This window comes from Podarcis filfolensis (genome assembly GCF_964270895.1).
Source record: "Podarcis filfolensis genome assembly, chromosome: 14".
In the NCBI taxonomy this organism is placed as follows: domain Eukaryota; kingdom Metazoa; phylum Chordata; class Lepidosauria; order Squamata; family Lacertidae; genus Podarcis; species Podarcis filfolensis.
Genome location: NC_139616.1, coordinates 27592046 through 27605906, shown reverse-complemented (window position 1 = coordinate 27605906; position 13861 = coordinate 27592046). Strand labels below are relative to the sequence as shown.

Genomic DNA, 13861 nt, shown 5'->3' with positions numbered 1-13861 from the left:
ATTTGTGGAAAATTTGTTGATACAATTTGAAAATTCAATAAAAATTATTTTTAAAAACTTAAAACAAGAGAAACGGACAGTCACAACTTTCAGTGACTCTTCTATTTATAACTAGTAAGGAGATTTAAGTTGTATAAAAATATGAGGGGTGGTCCTTACAGGGGGTGCAGCTTGTTGACAGACTCATCCTCGTGGGTCCTCTGCAGGTCCAGCTGGATCTTCCGGATGAGAGGCAGGCAGAAGCCCACAGCTATCTCCAGCTTCTCTTGTTTCTTAATGCCATATTCCTGGGGAAGCAGGAAGGGACTCAGCTCAGGGCAACCCAAAAGCCCCATGCCACCACCACACCCTCCCTCACAAAGCCAGGCCTTACCTGGGGGATGACAACATCCGCCAGGGACTTGGAGAGCCGGAACAACTCAGAGGTGCCCTCCAGCTTGAGAGCTGCATTGTGCTGCACGTCGTACTTGACGCAGTCATAGATGTCGGGGATCTTGCTGATGTCATAGCGCCGGTTCTTCAGGCGGAAATCCTGCTCCAGTTTCCTCCAGCGCTGAAGCATCAGCTCGAGCGTCTCACTATGGTACAGCTGCAGGTCTGAGGAATCAGCAGCAGCATCAGTCATCCCACCCACGGAACGGGGGGAAGGTTAGGACACTCACACAAGGACCGATGAAGGACTAAGGTGCTCACACACACAAACACAAACTGCCAAGCTATCTCCCTGCCCTACACACTGCTTTGATTTTTGAAGTTATCTTTTACAGTCGTACCTCAGAATTTGAACGGAATCCGTTTCAGAAGTCCGTTTGACTTCCAAAATGTTCAGAAACCAAGGTGCAGCTTCCGATTGGCTGTAGGAGCTTCCTGCAGCCAATCGGAAGCTGTGGAACCTGCGTTAGATGTTTGGGTTCCAAAGAACATTTGCAAACTGGAACACTCAATTCCAAGTTTGTGGGGTTCAGGAGCCAAAACGTTTGACTCGCAAGGTGTTTGAATTCCGAGGTATGGCTGTATTTCTAAGATGCTGAGTCTGTGCCAGACAACACAAGAAAATGTATGGATGTTTTATTTGTATATTTGATGTTTTAATTCTGTTATGAAGCAAGTTCTGCAAGTAAAAGTTTGAATGATATTTCAATGGGCCTGGACAACAATTTCTTCCAAAAGAAGTCAGTTATTATGCTTCCAGTAGCTTCAAACAACACAATGTTATTATGGTGCAATGCACACTCCCTACCCGCAGACTTGGGGTCCTCCAGGCGTTTTTGTATCTGGGATGTGAGGCTCTCAATCAGGGCAAAGACCCGGTCACAGATCTCCACAGGGTTCTGGATGATGCTCATGGACTTGACGAGTGAGATGCTGCCCGTGGGTGCCAGCTGAAGGCAGGATCAGAGCAAAAGGGTAACTGAAGCATGAGCCCAGCCAGCAGTTCCCCCTCCCAATGTGGAGAGGACTCTGCAAGTCATTCCCTCCCCTCCACAAACTCTGGCTCAGCCACCCCCACAAGCGCCAACTGGTGCTGGCTCCCTCTCTGGATGCCTTTGGGCTTCTAGTGGTAACCTATGGCTTTTAGAAACGCCACACTCTTGAGGACTAGCTGCATGCTTTATCTTTTATTTTGTCCCTTTTTTCTTAGAAACCTGCTTCAAGACTGCTAAGCCAATATTCAGAGAGGGTTTGTTTGTTTTTTAAGATCAGTGAAGGTGCAATTCCCTGCTTTACCACATGCTGTCCCCCCGCCCTTAGAAATAACCCACCAACAATGCAAAGTTATTTTCCCCCAACCCTGCCCTGGATCAATGCCAGATTTAGGGTGGTGCAGGTGGTTCCCTCCCTGCCCCCCGTGCATGATAATCATAATCTGTATTTATACAGATACCGACTGAGAAGATCCATTAAAAAAGCAACTGTACCAAAAAAATAATGAATATGAAATATTGGGGGGGGGCAAATTTTGTCTCCCTCAGGGTGCCATATGACCAACATTCGCTCCTCCCAGATCCTGCAGCCTTGATGCCCATTTTCCCAAAGCTTTCCAGAGGGGAAGACAGGCTCCCCCTGCATCATCAGGACTAGAAGTTTGTTTGAATGAGCAGGAAGTTCGCCTGCTGGAAGGCCCTTCTACTCACCTGCCTACCCATCATGCCAAGGGACACTGGCCAAATCACCGATGTGAAGTCCCACTCCAATTGGCATGGCAGTGAGTGGCTGATAGGATATACCTCCTCACTCCCAGCCTCACTGCCAGCACCAGGTCCCACGAAAGCTAAAGTTCTTTCCTTTGATGCAAGAGCCAAAGCCTTGAGCTGGCCTGGCCCAGGGAGCTGCCCTCCCCTTTACCAGTGGCTCCTGCCAGCCAGCCAGCCAGCCAGCCTGCCTAGCTGCCTGTCCTCCTCACCTTCTCAAAGTCCTCCTCCCCAAAGTTGGCGTCCTTCTGCATGATCTCCCTGAGGCGAGCTTTCACCCGGTGCTGGCAGCTGCTGAGGGAGTCACTGTCGCTGTCCAGCAGGCCGTTCATGTTGGCACTCTTCACCATCTGGACCAAGATGGGTGTCAGCTCCCCCTCCAGTGCAAGGAGGCCCTGCAGAGCGAAATGGGATGGGGCACAGGCCTTAGCACCTGCTGCTGGTGGTGGTAAGGGAGCGGCACAGATCATTGCTTGGTCCTTTGGAACGAAAGCCATCTTGGCCTGGCCGCAGGCAAGAGCAGCAGTCATCCCCAGGAGGCCTTGGCTCAGCTGCCACTGCACCCACAGCAGCACTGCAAGAGGATACAGCCAGGTCAAGAGGTACCCCCCCCACCCCCAGTCACTGGGAAGACAGAGATTGCAAGGACCTTTGCAAAGGCAGCTGCAGTCATCTGGACTCTGCCCTCATCGGAGGCGTAAATCTTGAGGTCGTGGCGGTAAGTGCTGTGCAGGCGAAGGAGGCCGCATCCTGGGAAGCCAGCGTAGTCCCCTGGCAGGTGGGAGGAGAGCCTCAAGGTCAAAGGATAGTGGCTGAGGCATGGAGGCATCCGGGCCAAACCCGGCTCCCCCTCCCATCACACTACCGTGCCCACCACGCCTGGCCTCACCTTGGCCCCCTGGGTACATGCAGCGGAAGGCTCTCCCCAGCTCCTCAGCTTGCACTCTCCCGGCGGGAGTCAGCTCGCCTCCCCACTTCAGCACCAGCAGCAGAGACGGGGAGGCTTCCTTGCGGGCCTCTGGAGGCAGCAGAGAGTCAAGAGTCAGACCCTGTATCCCCAGGAGGGAGGTCAGCAGCCACTATGGCCTCCCCACCACCACAGTCAGGAAGGCGGGACCAAAGTGGGTGTCAGTCTTGCTTGCTGGGAACTAGGTGGGGGGAGGCCACAGGAGCCATGCCCAAAGCCCCACCCACGGCTTCTGGCCGAGGATTCTGTGTTGACAGAGCACTCAAAATCCTAAAGAGATGTTGGAGGAGTTCTGCGTTCAGAGTTCCCAAGTCTGGAGGTGGGGCAATGACTTCCACTGAAGGGGGCTGCAGTCCCCTGGAAGGAACAGGCTCATAGCTTGGGGGTGCTCCCAGGTCACGGTTACTGGAGGTTCAGGTGACCTTGGTGGCCAGGAATGCTTATTTCCACCTCTGGCTGACTTGCCAGCTACAGCCCCTCTGGGACAGGGGACTTGGCCATGCTTATCCATGCTCTGGTGGGGTTGTCCCTGAAGACGATTAAACTGGTCCAAAATGCAGCAGCCAAAGTACTGGCTGGGGTTTGTTCAGACCTCATATAACCCCTACGTTAAAACAGCTGCGCTGGCTGTTAGTTCATTTCCATTCAAGGGGCTTCTGTAAGTCCCAAATGTCTGAAAGACGGCCTCCATGCCTACAGGTCCTCTCAGGTGCTAAGATTGGCAGTTCCACCTCCCTCCAAGTTTTGGAGAAGGAGGAGCACCTGGTGCCTTCGTACACAGCTTTTGCCATCTACACCTCTTTGCCTCTGACAGTGAAGGTCTTGTGGAATCAGTTCTGTTCCATTTGGAACGCTTGGACTTGCTGGGGCTCTCCCTATAATTATATCTGCTTTCATCCATTTTTATACTACATTGTTGGAACCCAACAATGGGACATTGCGGCAAAAGGCAAGGAAGAATTCCTCTAAGTAAAATTAACACGTGCAAATACGTGCGGTGGACTTGTCGCCCTATGCAGCTTATCCTCTTAAGTGCCACAACACTCCAGCAAGTCAAGGAAATGAAAGCCCCTCCTGCTCAGCTACACTGCCACAGAGAAGCGGGGCAGGGCCAGGAGATGGAAGGCCCAGCTCAACCAAGGTGGCATTGGGCCAGCGATAGGTAGGGTGCAAACTCCTACCCGCCCCCCACTCCTGCCAGCACCAGGCCTGAGGCACCCGCAGCCCCCGCAGGAGCCAGATACCTGCCTTCCTCTTCGCTGGATGCTTTGGAGCGCCCGTGGGGCAGATAGGTCAGCTGTACTTTGCGGTTGATGCCAGAGAAGTGCCCGTACCTGCCGGGAGGAGAGAGAAGAAGCAGGGGCTTGGAAGGGCTTCCCTTGATAACTGCAGCTAAGCCAGGCCCCTTCCTCCCTCCTTCGCCACCCAGGCCACCCACTGCTGCATGCCAAGAGGGAGATCCTGAGGAGGAGGTGTCAGACAGGTTCACAAGGGGCTGGGACTTCTAAGGGCACAGCCACCAGGTGCCATGAACTGCTGGGTGCCAAGTAGAGGAAACCACCCCAGTAGAGTGTGGGGAGGGCAGGGAATGCCGCTGGACCTTACCCTCCCGGAGCTCTTGTTCAAAATCAGGAACTGGGGGCCCATCAAGCCACCTGCTCCCACCCACACCCACCCCTCTTCTCACATCTCCAGCACAGTTTTGAGCTGCTCCAGCTTGGATTTCTGCTCCTCGGCCTCAGAGTCCTCATGAGCTCCCTCCTCCAGCACCAGCAGGCGGGCGATGTCCAGCACTTCCTGCCCAGGGCAAAGGGTTGGCTGGGTTGGCAGGGCAGCCGAGCACATCCTCTGGGCCCAGACGGCCATGTGCTCCCCACACCTGGCCCTCGGCCTCACCACCTCCCTACACCCCACAGACCCACATGCCAGCCCCCAACAGCCAGGCCAGTGAGTTGAGGTCCCCCCTGCACAGCAAAGCCCAAGCCAGGAAGGCAAAGGCAGAGGTGCCCCAGGGTCCCTGGCCCCACCAGCCGCCAGTCCTCCTCACCTGAAGCTGCTCTGGCTTCTTCAGCTTCAGCTTCCCAGCCTTGTAGCCCTCGTACTTCTCAAACAACGCAAAGAACCTGGCAGCAAAGTTAGAGGGGGTCCAGGGTCTGAGAAGGAAAGGGCTGGGAAATGCAGAGCTGGACAAGGTCCAGAATGAGGTGGCTGCTTATGCTGCTGCTCAGGGGAGATGAAGCGTTTAAGGGAAACCAACTAAAGACTAGGGTTGGGCAATATATCAATGTATCATCCAGAACCAGTTTGAACCCCATACCATGATATTGGTTTCATAGTTTTTGACCTATCAGTATATTACAAATGATGATGTGTGTGCTTGCATGCTATGCAAAAATCAAAATGTGGGGGAAACCGTGAAGCCAACCAATTTCTCTATGTAGCTCCATCCTTATTTCAGACACTGTGATATATCAGTATAGCACAGTGTTTAGCTGGGGATAAATCACAGATGTTGAAAACCGATATCGCCTAGCCCTACTCTCAGAGAAGAGGCTGCACAAACACTCACCCAGAGTGTAGCCCCGGGGGGGGGGCTCTTCTTACCTGGGGTGCTTCACTTCCATCTTCATCTTCTGCTTGGGGGTCCGGTCACCATGCCGTATAACCGCAATCACACAGCGCAGCTCCATCCTGTGGCAAAAGATACCCATCTCAGGCTGCCCCACTCTCAAAATAGCCATGCTTAGCAGAGGTAAACTCCCTCCCCAAGCAAGGACAGCTTTGAAGCTTGCAAAGGTGCAGAATATGTTGAAGGCTGCGCAAGAAGATGGTGAGCTTTGAAAAACTTTGCTCTGCAGTTGCCCACCAGAGGCGACAGAAGGGCAGTGGACAACCCCACTCCACGTAGTCCCACCCAAGGATGGCCTCCGTCCTCTTCTCCCTCCTCTCCAATCAAGGCCAGAGCTCTGAGAGCCAGTCCACCATCCTCTAAGGCAGTCTTTCTCAACTTGTGGGTCCCCAGATGTTGTTGGACTACAACTCCCATCATCCCTGAGCTCTGGCCTTGCTAGCTAGGGGTGATGGGAGTTGTAGTTCAACAATATCTGGGAACCCACAGGTTGAGAAACGCTGCTCTAAGGAGTGGCAAGTAAGAACGCTTGCCAAGAGTAAAATCTAAAAATGCCCCAGAAGCCACAGCAGAAATACCCAGCCCAAAGACACTCACATTGTCCCCGAGGTGGTGGGCACGATGGGGATGTCCTCTGCCTCCGTGGGGATGGACCAGGGGATCTGGAACTGGGGAGCCAGTTCACGCATAATAATGTTCCTGGCAGGGAGAGAGAGAGGAGCCAGACCTGGTCAGAGACCCACTTCGGACCTTCCCATCCTGGTAGCTGCCTCAGGCAGGTCCCCCACCCAGGGCATACCATCTTCCCATGTGGGAGGAACATACCACCCAAGGAAAAGCAGGAACGACAAAGCGCAACCCACCCCAGGATCTTGGCGCAGTCGTCGTAATATTTCATGGAATTCTTCACAAAACTGAAGCCGTTGACATCGCAGACAAAGGAGTGGCCGTTGGCCCGCAGGAGGTCGAAGCCGCACACTGTCTGCTGCAGGGGCGAAATGGGGGGGGGCACGGGAAGAGTTAAAGCAGCCAACGTGCTCATCAGGTGCCACAGGCAGAACCAAGCCAAGCAGGAGGAGGAGGAGGAGGCAGTGGTGCAAGGAGAAGCCTCCCTGCCCCCCGCTTGCAGCCACTGAGGTCAGGAGCAGCACCATGACCCTTTGGCAGGCCTCCCAAGAGGGCTTAAGGACCCCTCAGTGGTGGCTCTGAGGAACCTCAACCAGAAGGTGCTGGAGCCAAGGAGGAGCAAGAACAGGGCCCCTACTACTCAGCTGGGCCTTCTTCCAAAGCTCTGCCCCCAATACGCCCAGGCCTCGGAGACAGAGGGGCACAAGGGACTCCTCAGCAGGAGAAGCAACACCAACCTTGAAAGCCACACAGACTTTCCGGGCCACCAGCTTCTCTATAGCCGTCAGCATCACAGGGTAGCGGATTTCTTTCCCTTCGCTATCCCGTTCCACCTTCCCATCGAGAGCCGGGGACTTTCGGGCCTCTGCGTGGGCGTAGTCTGGGCCAACCGTGTACACCTGAGCCACCAAAGTCGAGAAGTTACACCCTTGTCCCTCCCCGGCAGCCTCCGAGATCAGGTGGCGTCTCTGCCCCTCTCCCCTCAAGGCCCTACCTTGACATCTGTGCCATCTGTGGGCATGAACTCCTCGTAAATGTACGAGCCAGTTTTCCGCACGTTGCTCTCAGGGGAGTAGACGCTGCTGCGGCTCCCAATCTGAAAGAAGCGGGGAATTCAAACAGTGGGAGTGGGGTGCATGTCTGGGGTGGAGGTGCTGGCGGGGGGGCAGGGCTGCAGAACTCCCCTTCCCCAGTCAAGGGGCAATTGTCAGCCCTTCAGAACAAGTGCCCTGCCCTGTTCCAAACCCATTCTGGCCAAGCAGCACCAGAAAACAGAGTGGGGGGCAGGCCTTGTGGCCTTTCACCTCTGGACAGTCCCACTGGGGCCTCTATCACCCTAGAACCACAGTAAGCATCCAAGAATCCCATCAGCCAATCCGACAAACTCTCTCTCTTCCTCTCTTGCAGCACCAAGAGGCCAAATCCAGCTGGGCTCCCAGCTTTACCCTCCCACCCTGCTCACCTTGCGGAAAAGGCGCTGGCTGCCCCCACCAGCTGAGGTGGGATAGTAGATGTAGACATTGTGGTCCTCAGCACTGACCGGCTTCTCCACAAAGGGCTTGGGGAAAATGGCCCCGTTGACCTCCACGTGGTCCTCCCCCTCCACGAGGTTGCATTCTGCAGCAAAAGCACAGCCACGGTTTTTTTGTGTGGGTGGAAGATGCTACCCAAGCCCTCCAGCCCCTGCCCCTCCCCACAGAGCCAGGCAGCCCCACTGCTTCCCCCGTACAGAGATACAGATGGTGAAGTCAGTCTCTGCCCTGCAAAGGAGGCAAGTAGGTGGAGTTGAGGCTTTATTTATAGGAGTATTCGTAAATCACCGGCTCATTTTAAAAAACCACAGCAATAAAATCATGTAGGCACCACAAAAATTATAAAATCATCAGGCTTTTATATATGGTGGTGCAGCACTTAGGCTGTGGAACAAGGCCTGGACTGACCTCCTTTCACTCAGCCTGAATGGGGCAGGGGGGGCATGGACATTTCTTTGGGGTCCTCGGAGGAAAAAGGGGAATGAAACAAAAATATGAAGTCCCTACAGGGAGGATGGGTGGCTGGCTGCAAGGAGGAGACAAGGGCTGCCTCAGGATCACTCATTCTTATTTTTTTTTTATAAGATATTTATTAGGGTTTTACAAAAAACAGAGATTTACAGAATAAAAGAAAGACAAAAAAAAAGAAAAATACAAAAAATACAAAGATACATAGGGAAGGGAAAAAAAGAAAAATACAAAATCCATTTTTTGATATTTTGAAGCTCGTTTGCTTGTTTCCTTGACCTCCTCACACCTCCCCTTTTTGCATTCCCATTTACATAATCAATTCAGCAAATCCTTACCCTCTTTCATTTATCTTATCAGGATCACTCATTCTTAAGGGCAAGGATGGGGCGCCTGGGCAGACCTCCAGGTGTCTCATTTGGACCCCAATTCCCATCAGGCACCTCAGGCAACAACAATGTCCAGAGGGCCACAGCAAGCTCCCCAGCCCTTCTGAAGAGGGCTCTGCTATTTGGCATCTGCTCACCCCTCTTGCTTCCAGGGACACAAGCCAAACCATCTCCAGAGGAGCCTGAGCAAGGATGGTGGCAGCTCAGGACAACCCCAACAGCAGCAGGATGCAGCAATCCATCAAACCTCTATTGCAGCATCCAGCCAGAGAAGGATGCTCAGAACAGCCCCCTGGTGCTTGGACCATGAAGGCATTCAAGACCACACCTGTCTGCTCCAGAAGCAGCTCCACTGACAGAGGTTGCATGCTCAGAAAAGAGAAGGGAGCCTTTGCCATCTGCATGTCTCAGACTCTGCAGTCGTCATCCTCACCTTCACCCTCCGCTTACAGGCGACTCACCGTCTGGCTTGTCAGGGTCCCGGTTGAGCACTGCGTAGCGAGGCAGGTCGATTCCCTCCTGCTGCAAGATCCGGTACACCTCCCGCCTGCAGAGGACACGGACCAGAGAGCAAGGCTACCACCTGAAGGATGCTACAGGGCCAGACCCTGCTTCTTAGCAGATCATCTCACAGATCATCCTGCTTAGCGAGCCAGCCAGCCTTTCTCCCCTGTGACATGACCCGACAGGCCTCCCTCTCTGCTGCTGTGGAGCAGAAGGGAAGCCCAGGAAAGACACTACCCAGACCTCAGGCTAGGCTATCTTAGGCTGCACACATGCTGGACCTGGACCTTTGAAGCTGAAATAGATATCTGCATTCTCACACAAGTGAGATAAAATATAAATAACCTCTCCTACTCATCTAAATCCATCCAACAGTTTGCCTTAGGAGGCAGCCTATCCTAAGCCACCAATGTCCCCTCCATAGCATCTCCGCATTCCTACCTGTCCTGGATGTAATACTGCATATTGAGGTCATTGATCAAAAAAGGGCTGCGGAGCTTGGCGTAAGCAACAGCCTTGTCCAGCGGGAAGCCTGCAAGAGATAAAAAGGAGCAGTCCTCAGAGGAGGCTGGCCAGTCGGGGGCACACGAACCAGGCAGAGAAGGAGCTGGGGTGGCAGCCTGGGAGGCATCCTACCTTTGGAGTGGAAGGAGATGAGGCAGTCGCAGGGCGGCCAGTTCTCTACAGGCTCGTTCAGGATGACGTCCTCCCCCATGATCACCACCGTGATGTATTCAAACTTGCACAGCCGCTCCAAGATCTGTGTCATGGGCTTCGACTTGGACTTTTTGGTCATGGCACAAATGCCCACCACAATCTGCCGCTCCGGAGGCTGAGGAGAATGCCAGGAGATCGTCACAGAGCCACGGAAGGGAACTGCCCACCCGCTGCATCATCAAGGAGCGCCTTCAGCAAGTCTGGATAACAAAGCCAAGAAGGGGCCGCACAAATGCCAGACCCTGGTCCAAGAGCAGCTCCAAGGGGAGACTGGGGGGTTGGTTCCCCTTTGCCCAATGGAAGAGGCAGCTGGTTGCCCAAGGGAGAACCTGCCTTAAAGGAGATGTCCCATCCACAAGCAGTTAAGTGGAGAGGACACATGAGCAGCCCCCTATGTGCCTTCTCCACAATAGGCACTGAGTTGTTTCACTGCCTTAAATGGGATTCCTTGGGAGTAAGAAGAGCAGATTACTACCAAGGTGGAAGAAGCACCTCTTCCTTCCCCCAGAAGCCCCCAAATAGGGTAACCTCTGCCCAAGTGCAAAGAAGTGCCCCAGTTTGCAACAAACAGCATCTGTTCAAGAGAGCTGCAGCCTCCCCAGGTGCATGAGGGCAATTGGCCTAGTTGGGGAAGCCAAAAGATCCTCCCTCTCAGATTACAGCAACAGGCTCCCATCTGTACACCACACACACATCCCAGAGGCCCAGGCATAAGCCATATGTTGAGGGAGCCCATTGGCACCTATGCCAGCCACACAAGGAGGCTCCTTACTGATTCTTCCTCCTCCTCATCATCCTCAAAGAAGTCAATCTCATCCATCTTCATGTCTGATCCCGGGAGGTCCACCTCGTCATCTCGGGAGCCCACAAAGAACTTGGGAGTCGTGCCGTCGCCCTCAATGGTGGTCGTCCAGGACGACATTCCAGACTGGGTGGCCAACCATCCCGCTCTGCAAGCAAGCCAGAATCAAAAGGGGACAGGGAGAGGAGTCTCCCCTGTGGCAGCAGAAGCCAGCTGGGAGGGAGAATCACCCAACCCTCCAGCGCTGCAGGAAGCAGCAAGGTGGTCTTACACTGCTGCATGTTTCAGGCTGCTGGCTAAATCAAGGAGGCAGAGGCGGCACTTGGCCTGGCAGCTGCTTCCACCAGGGAGCCTCGCAGGGCACAGGCAGCTTCCTCAAACGCCACCAGCTCTTCGCCAATCTGGGCAGCCTAAGGAAAGAAGGAAGTGCTGAGGATGGCAGCCACAAAGCGTCGCAAAAGAGGCACGTGGCTAGACAAGGACGCCAGCTCTGTCCATCCTGCCAAGGAGGCTGATGGATGCCAGGGCCAGAGAGGGAGGCATGGGCATGCCAACTTGCAAAGCTGGCAGCCACAGCAGGGTGGAAAGCAGAACTGCCCTTGCCACTCCCACAGAAGAAGAAAACAGGTCTTGGGACCACCACAGCTTTGCTGGCTCTTCCCTAATAATTCCTAACAATGGACTGCCCCTTTTCTCACAGACTTCAGAAATTTTTTAATAAGGAAAAGGCCATTTTGAGCTAAAGGAGTCCCACATTTAGCTTAAAATATCCTCTTTGCAAGGGCACAGATCCTTGAGAGCAGAGTGGGTCAGTGCTGGGCATGAGAAGCAGAGGTCCAAGGAAAAGATGATGGCTGGAACTTGCTTCTGAGAAAACGCACTTTGGACTGCATTGGCACTTGCTGGGAAAGTGACTGGTGCTGATGCCACCTGCCAGCCATGACTGCTCCCCAAGAGGCCGAAGGTCAGTCTTGACACAGCGTGCAAGGATGAAGAACTCATTGACCCAGCACTTCTCATTCTCCAAGAAGAGCCCAGCTGCTGGGTCAGGCTAAAGGGGCTCATCTGCACCAGCGTCCAGGTTCCCACACTGGCCCCGTAAACGCTTCCATGGGAAGCCCCAGAGGATGCCTGGAGTGCAGCAGAAGCCCCCACACCATGCTCCCCACCTGTGGCGCCCAGTGACTATCCTTCGGAAGCTCACACCCATTGGCTCTCCAACAGCAGAGGTGGAAACTAGCCATAGTGGATAGTAACTCTGATGACTAAAACCTCCACTCTTGAAGCCATCTGAGTCGGTGACCATGGCTACATCTAGTGGCAGGCAGTTCCATAGTCCTGCCTTGTCCCTAGCCGGGATCTTCCAGCTCTCGGCTTCGTTTGGAACTCCCTGTGGGATAGAGAGGCGGAGGAAAACTTTTCCATGCCCGCCATCGCCATACGGGGAAAGAGTTCACAACTGGGGGCCCCAGCCCGATCCCTGCAAGCAGAGAGCAAGTTCCTCAGGAGCGGGGAGAAACGGGCCCCCCACAGCCCACCCGCGCCAGCGCCCCCTCCTCCCCTCGTACGCAGAGAGCTCCCCACTCCCACGGAGGTTCCTGTGCGCGGAGCGGGGGGAGGAGCGGCTCCCGCGGAAATTCTCCCCGCCCCTCCCCCCCAGCCATTGCAGCCGGGGCCCCGAGGGGGGGGGTACGTAGGAGCGCCCCGTCCCGCTTCCTCTCCGGGGGTGGGGGGCGCGCCCAGTGGCGCGCGCCCGTTATTTCCCTGCCGGCGCCTCGGCCCCGCGCTCGCACACCCGCCTACCTGCCTGCCTGCCTGCCTTCGGGACAGCCTAACCCGGCAGCTCCGCCGAACCGCGCCCAGCCAATCGGCGCGTGTTTACTGCCGACAGGCAGCCAATGGGCGCGCGGCAGGGGCGGGACGCGGCAAGGTCAGGCTCTCCTGTCCCCTGGGCTTCTCCGCTGCGCCAGGACGGCCCCTGGTGGACGAAAGGAGAAGTGGCTCCGGTGGAGCAAGAGGACGAGCGGCGCCCCCTGCAGGCCGAAGGGGAGGCGGCTCAGGAGCGTGCCCCGCCCGAGGCTCATTCATACCAGCCACGGGGTGTGTTCTCCGTTGCAAGCCTGCAGCCTCGGGACACGCGAGGATGAGGAGTCGCCGTTGAGTGCTCTTTTCCCCAAAGGGGACACCCAAGTGCAGGGAAGAAGGCGGAAGACCCACTGGGCTCCAGGCCTTGAGCACCCGAGGCCAGTGGCCGCCCATCCCCATCTTCTTGCTCTTGCTGTCTTATGCCATCCAGCCCCACACCAGCAGGCAGCCCAGTATTGGGTAACTTTTGATGTTTGACGTCTTATTATTTTATACTGTTCGTGTTGGAAGCCACCCAGAGTGACTGAGGCAACCCTGTCAGATGGGCAAGGGTATAAATAATAAAAGTTTAATTATCATTATTATTGGGACACAGCTTGAACGGCCACACACCATTTTCCATTAATGTTCTCACAGTACTGTACATTTGTTACTGTGGCTGATACTTCTTACACTCGGTTATATGTAAAACAGGCCAGATGAGACAGGGTTTTTTTAATCTTTAGTGACAGTGTGAATCATGAGACCTATATACAGTGCGAGGGTGTTTCTCCATCTGAAACGTGAAGTACACTCTAAGCATTTCCCCCCACGTTTGAAGCTGCTAAATCAAATAATGGAGGGGGCGGGATGAAGGTTTTATGGTCATGGGAGTTTCTAGTCCATCCTCCTGGGCCAATACGTGTGTGCCCTTATGTCCACGGCTTGGGTGGCTTGTGATGAGACAAGTGTTGCAAATTAGTTCCACAAAAGCAGGGCAAAGAAAATGAGACACACACACTGTGAGTTTCTGTGTCTGCAAATGCTGCATCAGTGCACAACCATCCTCCACTCTGCAAAATGCCAGCTTTAAATTCTCTGGGTGCAACTTTTGGGTGCCATTTGTTTATAAAGTGTTCTCCATTCTGTTCCTTGAAATGGGAACACCCAAACCCAGAGAATACAGTGG

The 13861-nt window shown here is 54.4% G+C and overlaps 1 protein-coding gene across 11 annotated transcripts in view; it reads right to left on the bottom strand.

Annotated features, from left to right (window-relative positions):
• The window catches only part of PPIP5K1 (diphosphoinositol pentakisphosphate kinase 1), a 29057-nt gene extending 16358 nt beyond the window's left edge, over nt 1-12699 (bottom strand). For 3 of the 11 annotated variants that reach the window (XM_083587167.1, XM_083587171.1, XM_083587168.1), the window contains exons 1-21: nt 12631-12688; nt 11099-11237; nt 10798-10975; nt 9945-10140; nt 9750-9840; nt 9266-9351; nt 7878-8032; nt 7410-7511; nt 7153-7314; nt 6652-6773; nt 6386-6487; nt 5764-5850; nt 5207-5282; nt 4847-4956; nt 4408-4493; nt 3082-3210; nt 2842-2963; nt 2405-2587; nt 1241-1382; nt 374-597; nt 160-287 (exon numbers count right to left, since the gene is read on the bottom strand). In XM_083587167.1, the coding sequence (XP_083443293.1) occupies nt 160-287; nt 374-597; nt 1241-1382; nt 2405-2587; nt 2842-2963; nt 3082-3210; nt 4408-4493; nt 4847-4956; nt 5207-5282; nt 5764-5850; nt 6386-6487; nt 6652-6773; nt 7153-7314; nt 7410-7511; nt 7878-8032; nt 9266-9351; nt 9750-9840; nt 9945-10140; nt 10798-10947 (2453 nt within the window). In that variant the 5' untranslated portion in view covers nt 10948-10975; nt 11099-11237; nt 12631-12688. Of the gene's footprint in view, nt 1-159; nt 288-373; nt 598-1240; nt 1383-2404; nt 2588-2841; nt 2964-3081; nt 3211-4407; nt 4494-4846; nt 4957-5206; nt 5283-5763; nt 5851-6385; nt 6488-6651; nt 6774-7152; nt 7315-7409; nt 7512-7877; nt 8033-9265; nt 9352-9749; nt 9841-9944; nt 10141-10797; nt 10976-11098; nt 11238-11581 lie in introns of all 11 variants that reach the window. The other 8 variants (XM_083587174.1, XM_083587176.1, XM_083587173.1 and 5 more) reach the window with 7 other exon arrangements.
• Nucleotides 12700-13861: the final 1162 nt, after the last annotated feature.